Source organism: Carettochelys insculpta, chromosome 11, assembly GCF_033958435.1.
Source record: "Carettochelys insculpta isolate YL-2023 chromosome 11, ASM3395843v1, whole genome shotgun sequence".
In the NCBI taxonomy this organism is placed as follows: domain Eukaryota; kingdom Metazoa; phylum Chordata; order Testudines; family Carettochelyidae; genus Carettochelys; species Carettochelys insculpta.
Window position 1 is genome coordinate 34,882,804 of NC_134147.1, and position 20,914 is coordinate 34,903,717.

The window sequence follows — 20,914 nt, forward strand, 5'->3', positions numbered from 1 at the left end:
ATGTCTCTAGGAAAGATAAATGTATGAGCTCTTATATAATGTGAGGCCTGGCTGAGCCTTGGGCCTTATCAGTTTTACGTGTCCGGCAAATGCGATGTCCAGTCCAGTGTATGGGTCACAGTAGGTAAGATGTCCAGTCCGGTGGAATAGTCAGTTGACCCCAGCACGCGTGCAGCTTGTGGGCGATGACGTGGCCTGGAAGAGCAGCGATGATTAGATGACATTGGTGGGCCCTCAGTTTCCCCACGGGGTACGCAGTACCTGTGGCCTGAGCCATGGGCCAGTTCGTCACCCGGTGAGTACGCTGGAGGGCCCACTTGCCGCTCCTCGACGCAAGCGCGGTGCTGGGGTTCGTAGGGACACTGGTATGGTGGTACCGCTTCGCAGCTCCTAGCTTCCCTCAGAGGAGGCTGGGCCGCAGTGATTGGCTCTTTTAGCAGTACTGCCCACAGGCAGATACTGAAGTGATTCGCTCAGCTCAGTAGCGGCGCCCCCTCAAAAGGGTAGGCGTCACAGTGATTTCTCTCAGCCCTAGGGCAGACCCACTCAGAGAGCGGTTGCCACTGCGATTTCACAGCTCTGAGGTAGAGCCCTTTTCAGCTCTCAGGCAGAGCCACAGTGATTTCCCAGCTCTGAAGCAGAGCCCTCTAGAGGGCTGCTGCTATAGTGATTTTACCCCGCAGCTCTGGTCACAATACTGCAGGGGTCTTGCTTGCAGTCTTCCCAGGGCGAGTGTCCAGTCCAGGAGAGCAAGGCAGAATGACCCCAAATGGGCTGAGAGCCCTGGATTTATAGGGAGTTTACATGATTATTCATAAGGTAATTTCCATATTCATGATTTGTGTTACAGTTCTCAATCAGGTCCTCTCTCTTGGTCGAAGGTTCTGGAAGCTGGCAGAAGCCCGCTCCCTTTGACCAATCACAGGGCTCTGTTTGAATCCTAGCTTCATGGATTCAAGTTACCGGAGGAACTAACTGCCCCAAAATGGCCATAGGTGGGGCCACAAAATGGCAGCCTACAAGCTTTTAGTTTGTCCATGTCCCTGTATAGATTTTACCTCAGCCAGAGGCTTGTTTCCCCTGACACACGGGGGCGATTATGTCCTAGAGATAAAAATCCCCGACATATTTGTGTTTACACTTGACTTGCCAGAGTTTGTGCCTTTCTATTTTCTTTGGCAGGATTTGAGTTTTATAATCTTTAAAGGCTGTCTTTTTGCATTAAACTACCTGCTTTATGTGGTGGTTTAGCCATGCTGTAATTTTTCTGGTTCTCATACTGCTGATTTTGGGCTTTTTTGGTTTCTTGATTTGTGGTGTATGTTCAGTTTGAGCTTCACATACAGTCTTTTAAAAAGTTTAAATGCGGCTTGCAGGCATTTTATTCATGTGACTGTTCCTGCTAATATCTATTTAAACTAGCTTCCTAATTTTTGTTTGGTTTCCCCTTTTGAAATTAAATGCTACTATAGTGTGGTTTTTGACATTTCTCCTCTACAAGGATGTTAAATTTAATTAGTGTGTTGTTGTATTCTTGGACCAGATCAGGTGCTCTGTTTAGGACTGAATTTAAAAGTGCCTGTGCCTTTCTGGGTTTCAAGACTTGCTGCTCCAAGAAGTGTTCATTAATGGTATCTAGAAATTTTATCTCTGCATTCCTTGTATGAGGTGATGTGTACCAAACCAATATGGGGATAGTTAAAATCTCCCATGATATCTGGCTTTTCTGTTTTTGTAGCCTTTCCAATATCTCTGAGCGTTTCATGATCACCATTGCCATGCTTGTCAAAGTGGTCAGGAGTATATTCCTAATGCTGTACTCTTATTATTAAAGCATAGAATTTCTATCCATAGAGAGCCTATAGCTTAGCATGATTTATTTAAGATTAAGATTTTTTTTTTTACTATATTTTGCTTTATGCCACTCTCCCATCAGCATGATTTACTCTGTCATTCTTCTATGTTGTGTACCCTGGTGTTACTGTATCCCATCACTGATCATCATTCCCCCAAGTTTCCATGTTGCCTATTAATAATCTCATCTAGCACCCAGCACTCAGGGTTGCCCTTCTTAATTTTTATACTTGGGTGTGTGTATCTTCAGATATAGGTTTTAAACTGATCATCGGGGTCGATCAGTAGAGCCTGTATGATTATAAAATTTGTATCAGCATCTTCAAAAATGATCTGCAGATACCTGTGGATATTCAAAAACTTTCAGGGCTCTAGATATAAATTTTGTATCAATGTCCACAAAAAAGAGCTTCTGATATCCACATCCCTGGATGCCTGTGGATCTAAAGTCAGTATGTGTGGGTTTGCAGGGCTCAGCTGAACAGTTGCCTTCACTTTCTCCCCCCTCTCCTGACTTGCTCCCCTCCCAATTCTGTAGCAATAGTGTATAGTGCACAACTGACAGAGTGCTTTACAGAAATGTTTGAGTCTTCGAACCCTGAGACGTAGGTGGCAATAATGGAGACAGACTCATGCCCTCATTTTGCAGCTGCATCAGTACCTTCAAGGGGTCCTAGTGAAGTCAAGAGGGCTCTGAGTAGTATGAGAGGTTAGCCCATGCAGATGTAGTTGAAGAATCAGGCCCTAGATCAACAGACAGCTTTGAGGAAACGGGTCGGCAGGAGTGACTAGAGAAAACTCTCTTGCAGAAGTAATTTCTTCAATAAAATAGAAGGAAAAAAATTCCCTTTAGAAACTAGAATCATTAGATGGTTCTTGTTCTCAGGAATGAAATTCAAGAAATACATTTTGATGGAAAATATGAACTTAAATGAGGGTGGGCAATAATTTTTGATGAGGGGGGCATTCCAGGAATTAGGAAAGCAGTCAAGGGCTGCAGCCTTCCATGATAATGTAGGAGGAGGTGTGGGGATGGAGGCTGACTGCAGAACGGAGCTTGGACTAAGGGACTGGGGCATAGGAGTGGATATGGGATCTAGGAGGAAATTGGGGAAGTGAAGGAGGGTATTGTGACCTGGTGCAGGGGTTTGGGTTGTGTCCTCAGGCAGGAGAGGGTTATGACCTGGGGCAGAGGATTGGAGTGTAGTGTCTAGGAAGGGATATGGGGGCAGAGGGCTTGGGTTAAATGGGGTATGGGGGCAAATGGCTGGGCTGGGGAAGGGAGTAGCTAGGGTGCCAGAGGCAGGCTCTGCCTAGGAGGCGCTTACCTCAGTGACTCTTGGACAACAGTGCTGCAGGATTCCTGCCTTCCATGCCCTGGCAGGCTGCTTGGCCATGTATGTTGGAACAGCTTTGTGGGCTGGGGCAGGGGGTCATGTCAAGCACTGTCTGTTCTTCAAACAAGATTGTTTAGGGGGTGGGGGCAGTGTGCAAACTTCTCTCCTCTTCCCCCCCAGGGTTGCAGCTGTTCACAGACAAACCGTGCCCTGCAGCTGGCTTTTTCTGAGCCAGGGAGCCCAGCATGGATTGATTTAAATCAAGGCAATTTACATCATCCTGCCTCCCCCGCCAGTCCACCCCATCATTGATTGGAATCAAGTTACCAAAAAAGCTAAGTCTGCACTTGAAGAACAATCACTTAATTTTGGGGTAAGCCCCACTGAAGTGACTGACACTTCTGTGTTTTTTGAGAAAACAAGTGTAGACTGGGACTCCCTTGGAAAAGCTTAGTTACGCTGAAGCAAGATGAGGAATGGATTTAGTGTATAACCATTAAGGTCTGTGGTCATGCTGTTCCAAAATAAGGGGCATATACTATGTAGTATACAATAAAAAATAACACTCGGTGGCAACTGTAGGTTAATCTTACTTCAGCTCTCTGTATTGTAACCTTGAGTGATAGATTCTAAACCTAGTTAACTAATTAAACAAGCCATAAGGATTAGCTAAACTAAACCTTTTTTCCTAGCAACATCCAACAAAGGAAATAGCTTGGGAATTGACTTGTCAAATCAGACTTATGCTAAAAGGCTCAGAGAGTCTTGAACAGTGATACATCATAAAGTTAATTATTTAAGATATTAACCAGTTGATACTCTCATCCGATGTTTCCCAAAGTGCAGTGCATGTACCACTGGTGGTACATAAAGGATTTCAAGGGGTATGTGGCAGAAAATAAACTATTAAAAAAATCAGGAGATATCCCCTCTCCCAGTGTTTATGGCAATAAGGCCAAACTCCCTAAAGGGGTACGCAAGTTTTAAGTTTGGGAAACACTGTACTCATCTGTATCCATATCTCGATCCACATCATTTTCTTTAAATAAGCAGCTTTCCTTAGGATGTTTTATCTTTGCAGCTAGGCTCTGCATTGCCTTCTTGCACTGCTTAAACTTGACATGTTTTCCTTTTTTTAGCCAGGGAACAAATTTATTCAAAATATTCCCTAATAGGGCTGCCCAGAAGCCATGACAGATTTTTCTGTGGCAAATGTGAGAGGGAATATAGGAAGCTGTTAGTATGCTGAGTAATGTCTTCCCTTTTTCTTCCCAGTCCACTCTACTGTTCCTTTCTATGGATGTGTCTACACTATCCCCCACCTTCGAAAGTGACATGCAAAAACAGCTAATTGAAAATGCAAATAGGTGCTGGTTTGCATATTCACTGCCTCATTTACATAATGTCAACTAAGTGCCATTCCTGAAGTGCTGGTTTTGAAAGACAAAACAGCAATGTAGATGGGGTTCCTTCGAAAGGAAGCCCCACTTTCAAAAGCACCCTTCTTCCTTTTTTTTTTTTTTTTCCCCCCAAGAGGAAGAGAGCTTTCAAAAGTGGGACTTCCTTTTGAGGGAACCCTATCTAAACAGCTGTTTTGGCTTTTGAAAACAGCACTTCTGGGGTGGTGAGTGGTTGTCACTCAAATGAGGAACTGAATTTGTAAATCAGTGCATCATTTGCATTTTCAATGAGCCATTTTTGTATGCCCCTTTTGACAGGGCAGGGCAGTGTGGAGTTGGCCTATGTGTCTTCTGGTTTTGTTTTTTTTTTTCCTGTATTTTCTCTCTATCTTTAAGACAACATCTTAATCTAATTCCTCTGCCAGTCTTGGCCCAGGTCCACCACTACATATGCACAGAACAAAAACAATCCTATCCATCTAGTGTCTGTCTTTGCCCTGGTTATTTTTTAAATCTGCTGAAAAACAGAACTTTCAAAATGCAAGATCGAGTAGTTAGGCTGGACAAACAGCATGTATACATGTTGATGAGACTGTAAGTGTATGTGTAGCATGTTTGCGATGAAATGCAATTGTAACTTATTTTTACAGGAGAAATTTAGTATTGATTTAAAAAATACTATATTTGTCATGGATTTTCATCTACCCTGTAGGGATCCTGACTGAGGCTCCCGCTGTGCCTGTGGGCTCGATGCAGCAGCTTGGCAGGCTGTATTTTACCTGGCTGCATCTTAAATTTAGTCTCCTTTTCTTCAGTTGTCAGGTGCAAGCGTCTTCCAGATCCAAGGGTGCTTCACCCCAGAACCAGACACATCCCTGTCTTGCCTCTTCCTGCCATCATTCCTTCCTCTTCACCCCAGAGCTTCTTCCATACCACAAAACAGCTGATTGCAGTAGGTGACAGGTGCTGGGAGGAAGGAGAAGGAGACTTTTGGTGCAGTTACTGATGGATGGGAGGTGTTGGGATGGAGGAGGGGAGCTGGCTGCCAGAGAGTTCTAAGCCCCCACTAACTTTTTCAGGTGTCCAGAGAACTAGGATCTTTAACTTGTGCTGTAGGAATAATTAATTCACGTGCTCAGATGAGGAACACACAGCTGGAGAGGTGGGCGTCTTGAGCAGTAAGAGAAACTTCAGTATGAATGACATTGTTCAGAGCTACCCGTATAGATTCACTGGACTGAAGATGCACTTTCTCAGCAAAATGCTCCATTTTATGTAATTGTCTTCTCCGCTCTGCTGCTCAAACATGCATCTGTTCTGCCAACACCTTCCTGTGGATCACTCGATAGTGCCAATTGATGTGTAATGCTTGTCTTTGGCAGCACATTCCCATGCCTTCCATTGGATGGAATTGGGGACATGCTTGCCAGTGATTTCTGTGGGATTGAGTTGCTTTGCATAAATATCAGGAGGTGGGGTTCTGCTATTATGATTACATAGTGTAGGGCTGTGGTTGTGCTGCTGAAGAAGTCTTACATTCTTAGTACTACTGTAGCCTTGCTTCTGCATTTTGTGACCTCAGGGGTATGCCAGTGTGTAACGCCAGTGGAGCTACCTCACGGTACAGCTGGTATAATGGAGCTGAGATCTGTGTATATGCTGTTTCTTCAGTCTCTTCATATGGAACTCTGATCAAGCCTCTAAATGTGGAATTGTTTGTTTCTGAATCCGTTCTAGTTTTTGTTATGTTCTTATTGAGAGATGGGGCATAGAACTGAATGTAAGTTATTATTATGCCCCCCTCATCAGGAAAAAAAATCTACCTGACTTTTTTTTATTTACCCTTCTCCATTATAATTTCACTGAGTTATCCATAATAAAGATCAAATAGAACAGTAAACACTAATTCCAAAAGAATCTGTGTGCCTAAGTCTACACAACCAGATGAAACTGGATTTAATAAAATTGAATTTATAATGCTGGGTTTTATAAAATCAATTTTGAATATCCTCTCTTCCCACAGGAGGAACACTCCCATCAATCTCCCTCAGTGAAGACAGCTGGGTAAGTCTATTTCAGATACATCTGTTCTAGTTATACAATTGTAGCTAGAATTGCTATCTGAAATAGACTGTACTGCCAAGTGGATACATGGCCTGAGTCATGTATATGTTGGAAAGGGATCACTGTTCCAGTCTTACAGTGGAGACTAGTTTGCCGGGAAGCCTGGTGTATGACACATTCTCATATATCCTCCTTATACGTATAACTGAAGGCATCCCTTTAGCAAATCTGATTTCAGGATGTTCTGATTGGCTCCTAAGGACAAGAAGTTGTGTGTACCACTTACGCGCAATCACTTGGACAGAAAACAAGAACTGGTACATACTATACTTAGCATGACCTATTTGTCTCTCCTTACCCTGCCTGATCTGCAGCTGGACACCTGCTTCCACAGTTAAACTGGGGTGTTCCTCACCTTTTTTCCACTAAATTCCATCTTCATTTTAAAGTGAGAAGTGAAGATTTCTACTAGTTATTAGAAGAATAGTGCTCTTGAATCCATCAACTAATTTTAGAAACTTGTTTCCCTTCAGTGCTGAACACCTCCACACTTGCTGTCAGTCAGTTCTTCTCAGTTCAAATAGGTGCAAGGAGGCTTTGTCACTTTGACACCATCACCTGCAATCAAAAGATGATTGTGTTCTAAGATGAGCGCTTGCTTAAGCCATTGAATAGGTGGTGGTGGCATAATCAGCATGTGCGCTACTGAATCCCATGTGCAGCAGTGGACTGGGAGGACACAAAGTCTGTAGCATATAGATAGTATGTGTGCACATGTTATACGTGTTGGGTTCCAAAGGAAGGCTTTTAGAGGCCTCATTAGTCTGCATTGATAAGAGAGCATCTAACAAAATTCTTTAGATTGTGGGATGATGTGATCATTGAGATGTAAAGGAAAAGCCTTCGTTGTCCATGTACTGATAACTGACTAGCAAGCTAAAAATCTGTAACTCCTTACCCTGCTCAGAGAATTTATTTTAGCTTCAATGAGTCAGCAAGAGACTGGATGGTAGGCAGTTTTATAGCTCTGATCGTGTCTCATTGTGGCAATCTTTAAGTCCCCAGAAAACTTAGGAATAACTTCTTATCAGAAACCCACTTGCAGTTAGACAAGTGCAAAATCCTTGACTGCTGTTGAGTTAAAGATGATTCACAAGCTTTTAGATTCCTTTCTGTAAGACCAACTTGAAATATACTCCATTTACTTTTCAGCTGGTTTTTAATTTGTTCGTTTTCTTTCTTTCTTATTTATTTATTTATTTATTTGTTTATTTATTTATTTTCAGGGGTTCTGTCAGCCTTAAGTTCCCTTTGCCTTGTGTGTGGTGAACGTTGCTGTGGAGGAACACAGACAAAAGCAGAAATCTATTGTAGAGAAGGGAAACAGTGAAGCTGTCTGGACATAGTGCTGTTAAGTAAACTTAAAACAATGGAGAAATAGGAATTGGACAAGGAACACAAACTCCTCTGTTACCCCTTTATTGTTTACAAAGGGTTATACCTGGTAACATTATTGTGGACTAACAAAAACCTTTTTATTTTCAATGTTTTCAGCTTCATTGTGCATTAGCGACGATGCCCAAGTAAGCGTCTGTTTGACAAGGATATCCATGTACGTTGCAGGTGAAAACCACCCTGATGGCTTCCTTTATGTGGGTTTGTTTTAGAGTAAAGTAACAATTACCCCAGCAATGCAGGACATACTGCAGGAGGAAGATCATAATAAAGGCCACAGCTGCTATTTGGTATTCATTCTGCAGTGAAGCATCAGTTTGTTCATTTAAAATGAGAAACAGAAAGTTAACTACTTGAAGTCCATTTTGGACCTTATTTATGATGATGGGTATTTGTAGAGAAAGTGTGTAACTCCTCTTACTTAAAACCCAGTGGACTTTTCTCCACCTTAGTGTAGTTCTAATTTAACCACTTAACAAGTGTGGCATTATGTATACAGATTTCAGTAACTATCTCTTAGAACTGGCATCTATTGCCTTTGCCCTATGATAACTCTTGGAGGTCTAAATCCTGAGGGAATCAGAAACTATTTGCTTATCTGAAGAGGACACATTTCCTCCTAGTTTCTGTTGACTTGGCTGTGTTGGTTCAGATTATTTGGGTCCAGTTCTGCAGTTGCTTTTCCCATTCGACTCTTGTTATTTCTGGTACAAGTTCCACATGTGTGATCATGGATGAGTCCCAGGCCTCTCTTGATCCTTTCGGATGTAATAAAAACGAGGCTTGTAGCTCTGACTATGCAGGAGCTTGTTGAGTACTGTGCAAATTAGCCCTCAGCAAATCTGCTCATCTACTTCTGTTGTGGGAGTTAATATGGAGAATGATGCTTAGAAGCAGCAAGGGAGCAAAGGCAGCTTCTCTCTTGAGGTGCTCAGAAATGTGAGGGGAGGAAGGAGCTAATCTTTTCCCTGAAATTCTGTGTATGGACTGGCAAGAAGGGTAACTCTTTACAATTGATGCCAACTGTTGTGGTTAGTTTTTGCTAGTGGTTTAATAATCTGAGCTGCAACTCCCTGTTCTAGCCCCGGGGTGTGTGGTTTGTTTTTTTTTTTGTTTGTTTTTTTTTTTAACTGAGGCATCACCACCACTGATGTGTGTAGAAGAACCTCCACGGGCACCTTTTGGATTTAAACCAGGTCTCCAGATCTAACTGGCTGGTGTTTGGATCCCCTCTATCTCCAAGAGGTTGGATCAAAATGGAGTTTAAAAAATACAATTTTTAAAATTTACATTTTTTCTTCTGAAAAGGTGTTTAAAATGTGAAATTTATAAGCTGTTACTGTACTCCACTGACCATTTAAATCAAGAGAGAGTCTCAGATTTCAATGAGTTAAAGGATACTTTTAATTACATACAAGATTGGGGAGAAACACTTTTAACTGTTGAGGCAGTTTAGTTCCTGCACTGCATTAAGTATCTGCAGTAAGAATCTCCGTCATTGGAGGTTTTAAGAACCAGTTGAAAAAGAACCCATCAGGGATGGTCTAGGCCAGGGGAAACTGTTCCTGTCAGGGGCAGCAGCCTAACCCTTGCCACCCCTGACAGGAGTGGTTTCCCAGTCCCCGGAGTGGCAGAAAGCTGGGAACCAGGCAGCAGCTGGGCTTCCAGCTCCCCTCTACTTGCAGAGCCAGGCTGAGCAGAGCAGCAGCCCTGGTTAGTTTCCTGGCTCTGAGGAGCCCAGGGGAGCCAGGAAACTGACCAAGGCTGCTGCCCTACTCAGTTTCTCCTCTCTGCAAGTGGAGGGGAGCCGAGAGCCAAGCTGCTGCCTGGTTCCCAGCTCCCTGCCACTTGCGGACCCTGGGAAGCTGACCAGTTGGTCACTATCCCTGGTCTCGCAAGGGGCAGGAGATGGGAACCGGGTTGCCCCCTGGTTCCTGAATCCCTGCCTCTCTAGGGCCCAGGAAACTGACCAGCCCCTGCAAGCAGAGGGGAGCTGGAGATGAGGTGGCAGCTTGGTTCCTGTCTCCCTTGACTTGCACAAAAATTTGAGTTACGTGGGGGTCGCAGAAACACAACCACTGTGTAACTCGAGGGTTTACTGTGTTCTGGATAATAGAGAGGCATGCCTAGCAATGCATAACACTGAGAAAAACGACATTTGATATTAAGAAACAAAAATGTATGCAGAGCAGGTTATTTGCCAACAACAGTAGTATTGTACACGGTGTAAACTTGTAATGTATTTTTATTTACTTTCACTATACTGTACTTAAGGAAAACATAACTAAAATTTACTTATGGTTAAAATGCTGGTTATTTGAGAGTTCTAGATAATAGACTGCTGGATATGAAAGTTTATTGTATTTGCATTATTCCAACTATAAGTATTTTCAGTTTGTTATGCATACAACTGTTATAACTAATTCTGTTTTTTTTACATGTAGCAGGTGTGGAGAGAATATTTTCTTCACTGGGCTTAGTTGACAATGGGCATTAAAAAGAAAAGCAGGAAAACTTGTTTTCTTTGTCCAGTCTGTGACTGTAAACTAAGGGGAGAAGATGAGAGCTGCCAATGCTAAAAGCTTAAACACTGGGCCAGATTTTGAAAGGTGAAAGAGCAGGGCTGGCAACAGACTTTGCTGGGCCGGGGTAATTGGTGGGGTCTTGGTTCTAGGCCCCCCAAAAGGGATGGGACCTTAGGTGGAAGAGGCAGGGCTAGGGGCAGCCAGTGCTCAGAGCTGTGCCTCCCCTAGCCAGCTCTCATCACTGTGGGTGATTTTAAAGGGCTTGGTGCCCTGGCTTTCATAGTGATGGCTCAGGGCACTTTTAAATTGTCAGGTCCCAGAGCAGCTGCCCCCTTTGCACAACCCCTCTCCCCAGCCCCAGTTGGCGACCCTGTAAATGAGACTTCCCATCAGTGGGAGATAGGCACTTACGTGGCCTATGCACTTCTGAAAATGCCATTATGCACCTATCTGTACCCTTTAGATGTCCAAATCTTCTGAACAGATTGATTCATGATGACCAGAAACAATTCATCATGCACTAATGACAGTTCATACTGTCTTTTGGTTGTCATGCTTTCGTTTTAAATAAAAAAAATTTAGATTTTTTTTTCTCACTATATGCAGAATATTTAAGTGGTTTCTAATGAAATAATAAAAACTAACTTAAAATACTGGTTTTATGCATTTATATTATAATTTGTCTGTCCAAATGCAGCTTGACACAAGTCATGAGTAAAAATGCATCAATCGCCATTTTCTAACAAAGTAAATTTTAAGAATCTGAATAAATGCATATTGAGCTATGACCGCATCTATAATGCGTATAGATGATGTTTATCCTGCTGGTTAGCAGAAAGTACATTCATTGTGAAGGCTGTAGTTGGTTATCCCAGTCACTAATAAGTAATTGGATTAAAATGTGTGTGGTTTGGTTTTTTTGTTTAAAAACAAGGTTCCTATGGATTGGTAGACATCAAGATATAAAATCAGTTTTGCAGTTGAACCCCTTAATGCCTTGGATGCTACAGGGGTTTGTAAGATGAGGTGCATGTATCCCACACTAGAGAAAATGAGAGAGTTAATTTACTTCAGAGGGTCTTATTGCCCTGGCAGTGTTGCTTGCCGGTTGAAGCAGAAGAGGGCTTCCCCTCCTCTGCCCCCAAACTCAACAAGGCAGGTGTTTAAAACAGAGTTTTAGTGTCTCTTAAAGGGCAGGAGAAAGTTCTTGTTTCATCCCCAGGGAGAACAGAGCCAAGAGCCTGCCAGCATGGGGGTGGGAGGAGAATTCTGGAAGCAGCTAGCTTTTCATTTGTCAAGGGCTGCCTGCTGCTTGAAGGGTCTTTTATCCGTTTGACAAGGAGGGACTGGAGCCTGCCAGGTGTGTAGCAGTGGACTCTGCAGTGGCATGCACCTGTAGGAAGCCTGGGTGCGTCTTCCCTAAAAACAGGCTGAAGCAATAAACTCTCATGATAACTTGAGAGAGCTGTGCATTCCTTCATAGCAGTTTCCTTTAGTGAGCCTGACAATACAGCTCCAAATTAACCCTGCCCAGTGTGGAATATTAATTGATTGTAAATTTGCCATATACCTTTTCATGTAATGTTGAGATGCAGGTGCTTTCACTTCCAGAGGGAGAGATGGATTTCTGTATGTATCCGTTGATAAATAAAATCCCATATACATTTCGTATGAAAACAGGTGTGCTGTGCTTTGTCCTCAAAAGAGCATGTCACTGATTGATTGATTAGCTGCATGCTGTCTGTCTACATGTCCAGTGTTCTCTGTGCACTGGGTTGAAAAATCAGGGTTCTTCCTTTTGCAACATGCAGGATGTAGTTACCATTGATTGTCTTGCCTGCAAAAAGGAGGCACAGTGACAGATGGAATCCTTCTCTCCCATCTGGACCTAAGCAGTGGTCTGAACTTGGTGGGAGTGGAGTAAATTGAGAACTGCATTTTTCATCTTTAGAGATCATCTCAATTTACTTTACTTTAAACCTAGAATATTCATTAACAAACAGTTACACTATTTTGAACTGCTTCTAGCCATAGAGACAAAGTTGGTCAAGGTGGCACTGACTCTCATCCCTCCAGTCTGATTTTTGAGGGGGTTGAGGGGAGGGAAGGTAAACTCTCTAACTTAAAAAATGAATGCAGTTATTTTCAGTCCTGTCTGTTTCCATTGCAGATGGCCCTTATTCCAGCTGGAAAGTTTTCAATGGGTACTGATGAACCTGAAATAAAACAAGATGGGGAGTGGCCTGCCAGAAAAGTCCATGTTAGCCAGTTCTATATGGATCGGTATGAGGTCAGCAATCTGGAGTTTGAGAAATTTGTGAATGCCACTGGCTATATTACGGAGGTAAGAGAAAAACTATTGTACTATTTTACAGTGGGGCCAGGTGTATGTTAGAGAACTTTCCTGGGAAATTCAGGCTTAAATCCCTTCCCAATGGAGGCCACATTTGAAATTTTGCTTTTAAGCCTACAGGCCATGGAAAAAGTAAATATATAGTATACCTAGACTGTCAGCAAGATAAAACATTTGTTGCTTTTAACCTCTTCCAGAAAGGAAGGGGCTGCCCTAAAGAAGCTGTTGATCCCTCTTCTGTAGTAGTAATCTTAAACTGAATGCACTGCAGATAACTCCATGCTGAATACCTTGGTCCGAGCTTATGCTTGATGTGGCTCAGCTAACTTCAGTAGCATCAGACCAGTTTATGAATATGGTGTGTTACGTTTCCAGCTGGGCTCTAGACAAGGCTGCTGGCAAGTGGGGAGCAAAGAGGACAGTTGCCCTGGGCCCCAGCTATTTTTAAAAAGGCCCTGCATCTGTTGTTGCAGTGGTGGCCAGAGTCCTGGGCCCTTCAAATTGCAGCCTCAGCCTCATGTGATGCTGAGGGCTAGCTGTCTCTAGCCCCACCCCTTCCACCTGAGGACCTACTCCTTCCACAGGGACCCCCTGGGAGCCAAACTCTCCCACATTGCTCAGAGCCAGCAAAGCCTGTCCTCAGCATTGGCTCTGGATATCTAAATTAAAGCAGCTTTTCTTTGGTTTGGCAAAGCAGTGAAGACTTAGCGAGGGTGAAAACCAGGCACCCTTCTATAATGATGGTTTGTCTTGATATAGTTTAGGCTAATGTAGATGGGCAAACCTGCCAATATGTGTGTTCTGTGGTGGCACAAGTTAGCTGAGGAGGGACTGCCACTAAAAGTCCTGCTTTTTACCATTGACCACGCTCTGTCCTTGGTGTAGAGAGAGCGTGATGGCAAATGCTAAACGTGCTTTTTGAAAAGCACCTTACTGTGTTTAGGGAAGAGTTTAAGACATAGCCCTCCGGATGGCAAGACAACTGGAGAAACTGCAAGCTGGCCAAACACAGCTGTTTTCTCACAATGTGAGCAATGTAAGTTTTGTTGCTTGGTATTCATTCCTCTTCTAAGAAACAGTTGTAGCTCTGTGTGTGTTGTAAGTAAATGTAGACCAAGAAAGTATATCTTAAGGCTCTATTAAGTCAGATCAGTTTCCCCATCAGGGAGTAACTTGCTCTGAAGGCTCAGAGCCTTGGTAATTCAGAAGCTATGATGACATGCCTGGGGTAGTTTCTGTAAGACATGTGAACCATCTAGCTAGATTCAAGTTTTACCAGTAACAGCTCTGGCCTAAGAGCAGGCCTGCTCTTGAAAGCAGAAGCTTATTGGTAAACTTGTTCAAATTTGGCTGACGAGTCCTTTTATCCTTCTTGCGTATATTTAAGGCAGAGGGGCTCTTTTTGTATCAGTGGAACCAGTTTGTATTAGTTAAGCTTTTGGCTTGGTAATTGAGGTGGTCAGTCATTTAATCCACATAAGTTTTAACATGGGATCTTGATTACACATGTCTTCTGGAATATGCCTGAATAGGGTGGGTGATGGAGTGTATTATCTTGTGGAATGAAATCTCTTTCTGGTTCTTGAGTTTCAAATAGAATGGTTAAATGTTCCACTCATCATGCTGGCATGAGGCCACTTTGTACACTGGTTTTGGAAAAATATACTCAGAGCTAGAGTAAACAGCATTGAAAACCATAGGTACTTGAAGCACCTGAGTTCTTGTCTAAAATATTTGTCTACATAACTGCTGTAACTCAGGCAAACAGAACACTAATTTAATTAGTTTTTCTTCTCTAGCCAAAGGCTACTTGAGCTCCAGTAGTGATTTGTTTATGCACAGGTTACAGTCTTCACATGCTCATAAATCCCATTAAAGTTAACTTTTTTTTTTCCTCCTCTTCAAACAAAGGAACTAGGTCTCACTGGGGAGCTCTGTCAAACTTCAGGCACTCTTGTTCTAGTTCTATCCCTTCAAAAAATGGATGGCGGGGGGGGAGAGAGAGAGAGAGAGAGGGATAATTTTTCTTCCCTTTCCTATTGCTGCTATCAAATGGCGGAAGGGATTTTGTCCAAAACTCTAGAGTCTGGATTCTGAGTGGTGATGATTCCTGTACATTCAATCTCAAAATTGACTTTTTTCAGAAAGTTGTTGGAATGTGGAAACAGGGTTTCAATTAAAATGATTCAGAACTTGATTACAGTTGTACAGCCTGCTGTGGTAGACTCAAGCAATGAAGTAGGAAAACAATCACTGGCTACCAGTAACCTGTTTGCACTGTCTTAATAAACTTACTCTGGTATTAAACAGCAACGAAGGGTCCTGTGGCACTTTATAGACTAACAGAAAAATTTTGAGCATGAGCTTTCATGAGCACAGACTCACTTCATCAGATGCTGGTCTTGGAAATCTGCAGGGCCAGGTATAAATAAGCCAGAGCAAGGGTGGGGATAACAAGGTTAGCTCAGTCAGCAAGGGTGAGGCTTACTACCAGCAGTTGATCTGGAGGTGTGAACACCAAGGGAGGGAAAGCTGCTTTTGTATTTAGCCAGCCATTCACAGTCTTTGTTTAAGCCTGAGCTGAGGGCATCGAATTTGCAGATGAATTGTAGCTCAGAAATTTCTCTTTGGAGTCTGGTCCTGAAATTTTTTTTGCCGTAGGATAGCTACTTTTAAGTCTGCTACTGTGTGGCCTGGGAGATTGAAGTGCTCTCCTATGGGTTTTTGTATATTGCCATTTCTGATATCTGATTTGTGTGCATTTTAGTCTTTTACGTAGAGACTGTCCAGTTTGTCCGATGTATATAGCAGAGGGGCATTGCTGGCACACGATGGCATAAATTATATTGGTAGATGTGCAGCTGAATGAACCCACGATGGTGTGGCTGAGCAGGTTAGGTCCTGTAATGGTGTTGCTGGTGTAGATATGTGGGCAGAGCTGGCAACGAGGTTTGTTGCATGGATGGGTCCCTGAGTTAGAGTGACTGTGATGCGGTGTATAGTTGCTGGTTAGGATTTGCTTCAGATTGGCACGTTGTCTGTGGGCAAGGACTGGTCTGCCTCCCAAGGCCTGTGAAAGTGGGGGATCATTGTCCAGGATGGGTTGTAAATCCCTGATAATGCGCTGTAGAGGTTTTAGCAGAGGACTGTAGGTGATGGCTAGTGGTGTTCTGTTTGGTTTCTCTCTTGGGCTTGTCCTGTAGTAAGAGGCTTCGTGGCACTTAAAGTATTTTTTGCTGTACTGGCATACTTCCTGTATTGTGAGTCAGTGAAATGGTTAATCCCTTTTGTTTTTTCCTCCTGAATGAGTGTGGTTTTGTAGAATGTTAATGTAAATGGGTTAAACTCTGGATTTTGTAACAACACGCTTAAGTTGTGGAGCCAGTGAACAAATCCATGCCACTTTTGTGTGACTTCCAAAGTAAAGGAAATTTAGTGTAATAAATCCCTCCTATTAATATGATGTGCATTGGAGTATTGCTTTTTAAAAGCAGTTCAGGACAGTTAAAAAGATTTCCAATCAACAGATGTAGAAATGTTTGCAGAAGTTGTTAGAGCTGCCATCTGTTCCACTATTTCAGTCAGTCTGCACTTTATCTTAATGACTGTTAAAGAACAATGATATCCCTGGTTAATTTGGCCTTTCATCCATTGTACTCCTGCTTAGTATATTGTTTACTTTAAAGCAAACTAAGGATTACTATTAGGATTAAATTAAGTCTGTTATCTGCTTAATGGTCTCACTTGCAACTTTCTTATGCAGGCCTTGTAGGAATAAAACAAGTTCTGATGGACTCCCAGAATCTTTTTGAATTCATTGTTTTGGTTTTTCCCCTAGGCGGAGAAATTTGGAGACTCCTTTGTGTTTGAGGGTATGTTGAGTGAAGAAGTGAAGAGTGAAATCCACCTAGCTGTGAGTAACGTGCTTTACAACTGGTAGACCCCAAAAGTAACCACAAAGAGGGGACACTTTAATACTCAAGATGTGCTGTGTGCCATAATCCATCTACAAGAATATTGAGGTCTGCTATCAGGATTTGGATTTCACTAAGGCAAAGAGTAGGATAATAGGCTTTGAGGATTAGGTAGTTTCATGTGCTGCTCTTTTACCTCCAGTGACTTGGCCTTTCTATTGGGAGTAAAGTGACTCCTTGAAAATGCACGTGTCTTGATCTCCAGTTCAAGATATCTCCCAGCACGCTGATCAAAACAAGCCTTGGTCTGGACTAAATGACTAGGGCCAAGATTAGCGTTTATTATGTACGTTGTGGCTATATCTAGGAGTCCAATCATGGAGCAGGATCCTCTTGTGGTCTAGTGTGCTAACAACTTGCTCACTCTTTGCTTGAGTCAAGCCCAATTTCTCAAGAACTAAGTGGATTGGAGAGAAGTCTACAGTTACTATTGAAGGTACTAGTTAAAAATTAACCCACAGACTTAAAATAGGCCTTCCTGTGACAATAGGCCTTTCTCTAGGTTTTATAGAGGCATGTGTGCTAGTCAGTGGGGCTGTCAAGGGGAGCTCTTGTTTTCTGTTCCTAGCTCTGCTGTGAGTAAATCATTTCCTCTTCTGCGCCTGAGTTTTCTCACCAGCAAAAAAAAAAAAAACTACTTGAGAAAACTTTAAATGAGCAGTACTCATCTTAGCAATGTGGGATTTGTCTGAAGAAATACCCGTTCTATGAGTGGTTTGCTTACCTTACCCACTCCCCAAATGACTGTAGTGTTCTAGTGCTGTAGAGGTGGTCACAACCTTTCTTTTCTGCTACAGGTGGTTCAGTTCACTCACCCCCTCCTTAGAAGCATAACACTAAAAGGAGAGGCAATATATTAAGTTTCCCTTAAACATTTCCTTAGGGCGCTTCATGTGAGGCTTTTAATTTAGATCTTTCTTTTGGCAGACTCTTGGTATTTTAACACCTAATCACTTCATTTTCTCAACTGTGATTCATTATATGAAGTGCATAGTGTGCTTTTAGGGAGAAAGTATTATTGCCTAGGAGCTGTAACCTTATACAGAGCACTACAGAAAGGGTAACACTAGGTGAAATTAAGAACTGCAGGCTTTTACTTATCATATGAAAAAACAAGAATTGAAAACAAAAGAGGGAGGAGCCTGGGAGGCTTTTCCACCACAGCTTCCAAACTCCATCTCATGGCACATGTGAATCTGATCGGTTGCAAATGGCATAGTAGCCATTTGTTCCATCATTCCTGAAAGTAAAGGGTAGCATATGCTTTTTGTTAACTAATTTAAGGAAAGAGAGATGATCAGAGTAGGGCTGTGAGGCATCTTTTAGTGCAATGTCAGAGCTGGGGGACTGTGGGGTATCAGACCATAGTAAGTTTTAATAAAGTTGGGGGGGATAAAATCCAAAATAGCTAAAACTTCCAGTGCATAAATAATACCATGTACAGATGCTGAAGGTGGAAGAACCACAGTAACCGGGTCCCGTTTGGGATCATATGTATGCCTGGAAATGTAAAAGCTGGCAGGGAATGTTCTAGGGCTGTGCAAAATCCACAGTGGCTGCCTCATGGTGCACTGCAGAATTTGACAAAGCAGCTTGCAGTTAAAAAACAAACAAGAAAACCCCATTCTTTAGTATTGTATTATAAAGTGGGTGTTTTTCTAATCTAGCCTTGACTTTTACAGTGTATGGGGGAGCCACTTTGATGTTGGCTCAAACTGTCAAGCATTGGCCATAATGCCGTTAGAGTGGTCTGCTGGAACAGCTGGCCTGGAGCCCAAACTGGTGGTCTCTACTGCTTCCCCCACACAGATTTTTTCCGTATTTGGTTAGAATAACTTTTAGAGGACCCCTTTTGTTTTTCAGTATTTATTATTAGGATGTCTTCTAAGTCACTGGCATGTGGAACATCCTCGGGTTAGGCATGGAAAAAGATATTGCACTGATTACATTGGCGAGCTGCCCAGGAGAGCAGTGACTGGTTGTCTTTGTGGTTTGGCATTTTTTAAGCCTGCTGTTAGTAGTTTAGACAAAAGTATGCCCTAAAATGTGTGGAACCTAGGAACGAAAAACTTTCTGATCTTGAAGCCTTCCTTCTCTGCAGCGCAGAGAGCCACATGGAACAGCCAGTGTGCTGGGGCTGCTGACAGGCAGGGTCTGAGAGTGCTGCTGGCCAGGAGCTGCTTAAGTAAGTGCCTCCTGGACAGAGCCTGTCTCTGACACCGCACCTCGACTCCCTCACAGACTCTCTGCATCTGCTCCTACACTCCTCTCCCAGATCAGAATCCTCTGTTACACCCGTATCTCCTCCTGCACCCTGCATCCCAACCTGCTGCCCCAGGCCACAACCTCATCCTTCACCCAAACTCCCTCTTGGACCTCATACCCTCTCTGGCACCCCAGGCCCCTAGCATGAGCTCCCGTTTGCATCCATCCTTCATCCCAGACCTCGCATCCACTCCACAGAAAAGTCTGGCCCTTGGCCACTTTCCAGAATCTTGGAGTGGGGCCCCAGCCCCATCAAAAATTATTGCCTGCCCCAGTGTAGGCAGAGGAATAGCCTGCCTGGAGAATACTTCAAATGGATGATGCACTGAGATGGGGTGGGCAAATCTGTGACTATTTGACTGGGCTGGAGCGACCCCTTCCCCTGCTGTGGAGGGGGGCAGCTTTGGCTGGGATGGAGTGAGGGCTGCTGCTTTTATACCATTTAGGGTGAGGCTTGTGGTTCCACTGGTGAAACTTTAACATCTGTAGGCTCTTCCCAGCAAGGCTGTCTCAGCCCTGCTGCCTGGCAGGAGCTCAGGGGTCAGACTGACAATTGTGATGGGCCATAGTTTGCCTCCTCTGTGCTCGAAGGAGTGTTACGGGTCATAATTTAGATGCTTTGTTAAGGTTATTTAGTGGTCCTAAATTGCATAAGGTATTGTGCCCCATAACCGAGATACAGTGCCAGCGTAAGAATGTGGTACTGTAATAGTTGGGAGTGTTGCTCAAAACAGAGGACTCTTGGCAGAGCAAAGGAGGCTGGTGGTGGAGGGCAGATCTGATTGTCTCCTTTATGGGGTGGATCAACTCTGTAGCAATTGGTCCAGCAGGGGTCAATTTTTAGCTGGTCTGAATTGACTGCTTATTACTCTCCTGTCAACTTGGGTGCTGCACCAGCACAAGATGAGTAAAGGGGAGAGGTTTTTCTCCCATTGACCAGTGCAGTGGGGATCACGTGATAAATAAAGCTGAACTGTGCAGATTTGAGTTCAGTTATTAACATAGTGCAACCTTGTGGACCAGAACAAACCAGAAGCCATGGTGGTCCAGAGCAAGAAGAGAAAATGGTGACAGACAGGCCATACCCTGTTTGCATCATGAGACAAGCATTAGAATGGAATCCAAAGGGACTGAGGAAAAGGGGACATCCCAAACATGGTGGTGAAGTTTCCTGGACAAAGTAAAAGCAGCTGGCTTAACGTGGGATCAAGTCAAGACTATAGCCAAGGATCGTAAGAGATGGAGAATAGGTTTCTAGTGGAGCATAGGGCCTCCACAGTTGATCGTTAGAACAAGGAAGCACAAGGATAGTCTCTGCTCAGCGGAAAGGTACTGAGGCATGCTTTCCAATAAAGATTAGAGAGCGTTTAAAAGAAAATGCACTAGCTTTCAGCTCAGTGTGCAGCTGCCCTGAAGAAACTAAATAGGATGACGCTCTGTATGCCTCTCAATAAAATGTAAATCAAAGTGTTCCTAAATGTGTTCTCTGGAAGGAAGTGGGAGCTTGTCCAGGGGAAGATAAACTGACGCATTTTAATTTTTGCTTTTGAGTCATGAAAATTTGTGATTGTGTTTCAGAACAGGGAAAATGTACAAATGGAAATATATGGATTTCTATGGCTTGTGTTTCTCCTAGGAGGCATTTAATATTAGGTCTAGAAACTTCAGTAGACTGACAGCTGTAACC

The 20,914-nt window shown here is 43.2% G+C and overlaps 1 protein-coding gene across 2 annotated transcripts in view; it reads left to right on the forward strand.

The window, feature by feature from the left end:
- The window catches only part of SUMF1 (sulfatase modifying factor 1), an 82,140-nt gene that overhangs the window by 3,909 nt on the left and 57,317 nt on the right, over positions 1-20,914 (forward strand). For both annotated transcript variants that reach the window (XR_012646975.1, XM_075005335.1), the window contains exons 2-3: positions 12,806-12,979; positions 16,827-16,901. Coding sequence is in view for 1 of the 2 variants with exons in the window: in XM_075005335.1 (XP_074861436.1) it covers positions 12,806-12,979; positions 16,827-16,901 (249 nt within the window). In the remaining variant the exon portion in view is untranslated. The remainder of the gene's footprint in view (positions 1-12,805; positions 12,980-16,826; positions 16,902-20,914) is intronic.